We start from the raw sequence: 6,053 nt of genomic DNA, 5'->3' as shown, positions 1-6,053 counted from the left end.
AAGACTGATTTTATTATTAATTAAATATGTGGAGTTGTGCAATAATCTGATCTCACAAATAGATAATAAATCTTTTTTTTTTTTTTTAATATAATCAATCTACTTAGACACTAATTTATTTATAAAAATAATGATGCCAAATGTAACTTATATACAAAAAAATTGAGAATATTGTTTTTTAGTTGACCAATAAATAACTCTTTATCAAAAACAAAAGATTTTTTTAATGCGATTTAAAAAAAAAGGCATATCTATAAATCCTTCGTCATTACACGTAAAAACATTTTTGCTAAAACATTTGTCTCAGGCGATATTTCAAGGTATATTCCTTTGTAGATAAAATAGATGCAGAAAAGCCACAACGCTCTTCAGCCAGGAACCTGACAAGGAACACAGTTATGCTGCTTGGCGGCAGAATGAGCATGCCGGAAAAGATCTGCCAAATAAAGCTACTCCTACCCAAAAGCAATACAAATTTAGGTCAATATTTTCTGAGTAAAATATTTAAAGCAAGTATATGCATATACGTAAAACACCCGCGGAAACAGAAGGGGCGTTGACAATTGTACCACACGGAAAACCAAGGGGATGTAACAGCAAACGAGCAGCAACGTCAACTGCGATCACCAAACCGTCTGCCCAGGCGTGGTGATTACATTATTTATACATGATACAAGTTGCCATGGTCGTTGGGAGAGGCCTTTAGTCCAGCAGTGGACTGTTATAGGTTGTTGTTTATAGTGGGGATTACTGCGTAAGCAAATCTTTGTATCATACATAAGTTTTTGTGCATTGAGTGTAACCACAGTGTCTCACAGGCGGCTACGTTAACGGGTCGCGCTTATTAAATATATACGTCGCAATTTATTATTATTATTAGTATTACATTTGATTTCAACTGATCACCCTCTCCAAATCTCTAGTTCCTAGAGAAGAGCTTCTACAATTATAATTATTAGGAAGGTATAGATAACGTAAGTAAATTAAAACCAAGGTGTGTGAAACTACATAATGTTTTATTTATCAATTTACTACGACAAAAATGGTTCCGACGCGAAGCTTTAATAATGCTAAATTGTCTAATCCCCGAGCTTTATCCACTCTCAAAGCATTGGCGCACAAGTGAAAATAATATCCAAATAATATACGTGTTATTAAAAACAAAATGGACGCGGGTTGATTATGATGAAGTAGGTAATATAAACCCTCAACGCGACTAAGGTAGTTTTCACTTCACAAAGTAACAAACTCCCTTGTTAAAGTTAATACTTGACTACTAAAATTAGTGTACCTAGGTACCTGACATTTTTTGCGTGCAACTAAAGTATCAATCGTACGAGAATGGCTGTGATGGTATCATTTTCTACTCTTGATACATATTAATTAGGAGTGTAAAATATGACCACGAAGTCTTAAGAATCTGAAAACAAATAAGAGATTAGCAGATTAAGGCCAGTGTAGGTTCAGACAGTGATAATTAAAAAATATATCGTCATCCAGCCCCAAAGTAAGCGTAGCTTGTGTCATGGGTACCAAGATAACTGATGAATATTAATGAATAATATACAGATTAACACACACTAAAAAAATTATGTTGATCACGCGAAAAATTTCTATTTGTGGTAATCGAACCCCACAGCCTTGGAGTCAGAAAGCAGCCCGACAGCCCACTGTACCAATCGGCTGTCATAATGAATGCTTCTACTTGCAAGCCTGAACTGTCTTGCCATCCGAACTGACGGGCATACATACAATAAATTTCTGATCCTATGCCTCACATTTTATACCATTAATCTTGAAATCTTATAGATTTTTTAAAATACTATCCTTGATACTAAAAATGCTATAGAAAATTATTTGCCAACCGTTGCGTAGCTCGCTAAAGATATAACAGAGAATCCATATGTTGTTATGTGCACTTCCTTTTGGGCCCTGGAAAATATAAAGTTATAAACTTATACATATATTATTATAGTTACATTATAAACATATAAGTAATTCCAATGTATACAGATCATTATGTCATTATATGCCATTAAATTTATACTTTGTTTATAATTGTAATTAGTTTAGTTTAGGCAATATTTAGGACTATCTCTTAAAAACTGACTGCGTTAATTTCAGTTTTTTTACGAGTCCTGTAGAAACAGTTTGTTTTTCTGGGATAACAGTGGCGTAGCTCTCCATCCTTTTAACTAACTCTATGCCAAAAAAACTTGATAACTGGTAAGGGTCAGAAGGAAGGACAAAAAAACAACACACTCTTTCACATTTATAATATCAGACTGTGATTCTTTTATGAAACGGTGGCTGCTCAAAGCTTTTAACTACCTTCATCGATACACTTGACGCAGACTGAGTGAAACCAGAACTGCATCAATAATTCTGAGTGAAACCAGAACTGCATCTGCTTCTTCTTAGACCGGGACGCGTTTGGAACCCTCGTAGAAAGCAGAAGAATTTGTATGGTGTAATTTATAATTTCTTCAAACTTTATATAGTTTTGGTGTGGTAGTACCATACCAAAACTATATTTCTCAGCACGGCTAGCATGGGCAGGAGATAATTATCTCCGGGTAAAGGATACTAAATTATCTAATCCCAGAGCTTTATTAACTCTCAAAGCATTGGCGCAAGTGAAAATAATATCCAAATAATATTTGTGTAATAATAAACGGGGGTAAACTTCCCCTATTCCATGTTTCCCTGATTTAACAGGTGGACACTATAATTATATTCCCTGTCTGAAGATGCCTGTGCTAGCCCGGCAGGAGTTTTTGACTTTACAATGAACAATTGTAAAGTCTTCGTCACTTTCTAAGTCACTTGGGATGAGTGTATCATCATCTCTCTAGATAGATGTTTGTTGGCTCTTATTCGAAACTTACCTGTGAATCATAATTAGAATAGATTTTTTGATCTTATGTGACGCAATATACCATCCACAGTTATAAAGGGCTGCACCTACGCCCGAACTCTAAAATTAAACATAAAATATTGGTAGTAATGACTGCACCCGTATATTTCGTGCGGTCATTTTCGGGATTCAACCCTTAAACACAACCACAACTTAGTAGTGGATTTTTAGAAGGTTGACTGTGTACTCTTTGGATTTTCGAAGTCTGCGGATTCAATTGTACAAAAATCTCATTTTAATGTTGAGTGAAACTTAGTTGTTCGACAACGAGTCCATTAATGTTCCAAATTAAATTTTGTTTATTATGTCCATTTCTTTAATTATGTAGAAATATTTTTTTTAGATGTTTAAATAAACTTTATTTGACTAGATAGTGCGTTATAATAACTTTCAAGGTATGAAATATCTTTTTTCTATTGTTAGTGTCGTTTTTTCTACACACGTAGAATAAGGCGAAAGATAAAATTTTTGAAAGATTTTTATTTTGTGACGCCAAAGAAGTTTAAATTCTAACGCGTGTATAAGTACACACACGTTTTTTTTTTATTCCCCTACGAGTTAGCCCTTGACTGCAACCTCACCTGGTAAGTGATGATGCAGTCTAAGATGGTAGCGCGCTAACCTGTTAGGGAGTATGGTAGTCATAGGTATGCCTAATCGGTTTCTACGCGACACGCGACAATCTACCGGAACACTGAATCGCTTTCGCGTCTTTGTCGGTAGGGACATAACTAGCCACGGCCAAAGCCTCCCACTAGACTAGACCAGAGAAAATTCAGAAATTATAAATTCCCAAATTGTCCCTGCCGGGAATCAAACCCGGGACCTTCTACATAAACTAACAGCACTCACCGTTGCGCCAGGAAGGTCGAATGGCGCCTCCTACAGGCGAGAGAGAAGGGGCTAAGCATACTTTGTAAAGTTAAAGGTGCGTGTTGAAAATCGAACTTGGCCCCCCAAAAGTGAAGTCGAGCTCCTACCAGTGGGCTATCACCGCTCACTTACAGACATAGGCGTATATTAATATACTTACTGTGTCCATTAATCTTTGTCCGTACCAGCAGAGAATCCAAGTTTGAGATATTGCTGTTATAAAAAAAATCTTGTAGGCAATCTCGTTCCATTTTTCAACAAACTGAAATATTTTATAAAACAAAGGTTATGTTTACAATGAAAATAAGCCTTAATTAGCTATTTACCGAATTATGTACGGTGTAATTAATAATTTGTCCAATATTACTGTTTTGTGTGGTCAAAACCAAACAGATCTTCTGCAAGGTAGAGTACTACGCGCGTTTCTCTCCGACATCGGAGTATCCTGTATCCTTAGTAAATGTTCTTTACTAATGTGGATTCGACTCCCGGTATGGGAGGGTTTGGCCAGTAATTATTAGTTATTTTTTGACAATTCCAATAATAAATCCTTGCGTTGTCCAACGCCATACCTTACCTCGGAAACCTCGGATAGCGTGTTGACGCTGTTGGTCCAGGTATTATCACAAACATTACGTGATAATAACCGTTTAGCTCTAGCTCCATCACATCGCGATGGAGCGATGTATGGACATTATGTATTTAATGAAAGCATCAAAAGTGCATATTTGAATAAAGAAATATTTGACTTTGACTATAACACAGAATTAAGAAAATACAGAGTCCTACATTTATCTTACAAAAAAAATGTCTATGAATTATATACAATTATATACAAGTTACGATACGATGAAATGTATTTATAAATAAAAAATATCGTACCGTAACTTGCCTATATGTTTTGGAAATATGCATTTTTGTTCAAATGAGTATTTTGTCAGAAAATATAAGAATAATATTGTTAAGTGTTCCCCAAAACAAATGTTACGTATTTGCGAAAAATACTTATGCTTGTGGTATAAAAAATTTTAACCATTTGCCACTCATGGTAAAAAAATTAGACGGAAATATTTTTAAAAATAGGTTAAGAATTTGGCAATAAGTAAGGCGTATTACAATATTAACGAATATTTTTGAGACGTTTCTTAGTTAGTGTCTAAAGTTTAAAATTTGAAGTGTATATAATTTTTAATATAAACTCTAAATATGTAAGGAAATTGCGCGCCAGAAAGTGGCAAACTGTTGGAACTATTCCCACTTACAACACCAAAACAAAGTAAACAGTTAAAACAATAAAATTTATTCTATTCTATTCATTCAGCCATTATTGCACGCAGTGCATTGTGTCCAAAGACAGTGATAACCCCCCGCGTATGTCTCACTTCACACCCGCGGAATGTTGCTAGCTCACAAACTTTTCCATTTTTTCCACATAGTCACACACACACACACACACACACACAGTGTTACAGTCTGTAAGTCCAATATAGTAACGACCCATTCTGTAAGTCACAGTAAAGCCAGTTACCATCTTAGACTGAATCATAACTTTTCAACAGGTGAGATTGCAGTCAAGGATCTGGATACGTAGTAGTGGAATTTAAAAAAACTTACAGCGACGCAGAATAGGCAGAAGCATATAATGACCGAGCTGTTCATAAAGTTGACGAGCAGTGAGAACGTGTACATATTTTCTATATCACTGGACAGTCTGAAATAACAACATATAACAAACATATAAAATTCGGAATATATACCTTCTTAAGAGGTAGAGGAGTAATAGGCGGTAAGAAGCGGTGATAGCGCAGTGGGCAGGACTTCGACTTCACTTTCGTGGTGGCGAGTTCGAATCCCAGCAGGCGCCTCTAACTTTTCTAAGTTATGTGCGTTTTAAGCCATTAAAATATCACTTCTTTAGTTCTCCAGAATCTTCTCAAAGGTGTGTGAAGTCCACCAAACTGCACTGGGCCAGCGTGGTGAACTACGGCCTTAACCCCTTCTCATCGTGGCAGGAGACCCGTGCTCCCGTGCTATTGGGTTGATATGATGAAGCGGTAATAGCCTAGTGGTTCGGTCTCCCTTTCGAGGGGAAACGACTTCTGTCCCCGGCTAGCACCACTAACTTTTATTATTTAATAAATTTGAAAATTCATAAAAAAAATCGGAACGGAAAGGATATGAACCTGCGACTCTCTAGCAATCGCGGCCTGAGCGCTTTTCCACTAACCTTAGGCTCTCTTATCGCAGATGCCGATATTAATAA

General features: G+C 36.1%; 1 protein-coding gene across 1 annotated transcript in view; it reads right to left on the bottom strand.

Moving 5' to 3' along the window:
• Window positions 1-1,218: 1,218 nt before the first annotated feature.
• LOC120634345 (odorant receptor 85b-like) overlaps window positions 1,219-6,053 on the bottom strand; it is a 50,330-nt gene continuing 45,495 nt past the window's right edge. Inside the window, exons 6-10 of the mRNA XM_039904858.1 lie at window positions 5,405-5,501; window positions 3,951-4,052; window positions 2,889-2,977; window positions 1,866-1,932; window positions 1,219-1,420 (exon numbers count right to left, since the gene is read on the bottom strand). Of these exons, the coding sequence (XP_039760792.1) occupies window positions 1,364-1,420; window positions 1,866-1,932; window positions 2,889-2,977; window positions 3,951-4,052; window positions 5,405-5,501 (412 nt within the window). The 3' untranslated portion in view covers window positions 1,219-1,363. The remainder of the gene's footprint in view (window positions 1,421-1,865; window positions 1,933-2,888; window positions 2,978-3,950; window positions 4,053-5,404; window positions 5,502-6,053) is intronic.

The sequence above is a fragment of the Pararge aegeria genome, chromosome 23 (genome assembly GCF_905163445.1).
Source record: "Pararge aegeria chromosome 23, ilParAegt1.1, whole genome shotgun sequence".
Taxonomy (NCBI): Eukaryota; Metazoa; Arthropoda; class Insecta; order Lepidoptera; family Nymphalidae; genus Pararge; species Pararge aegeria.
This window is presented reverse-complemented; position numbering and strand designations above follow the sequence as displayed.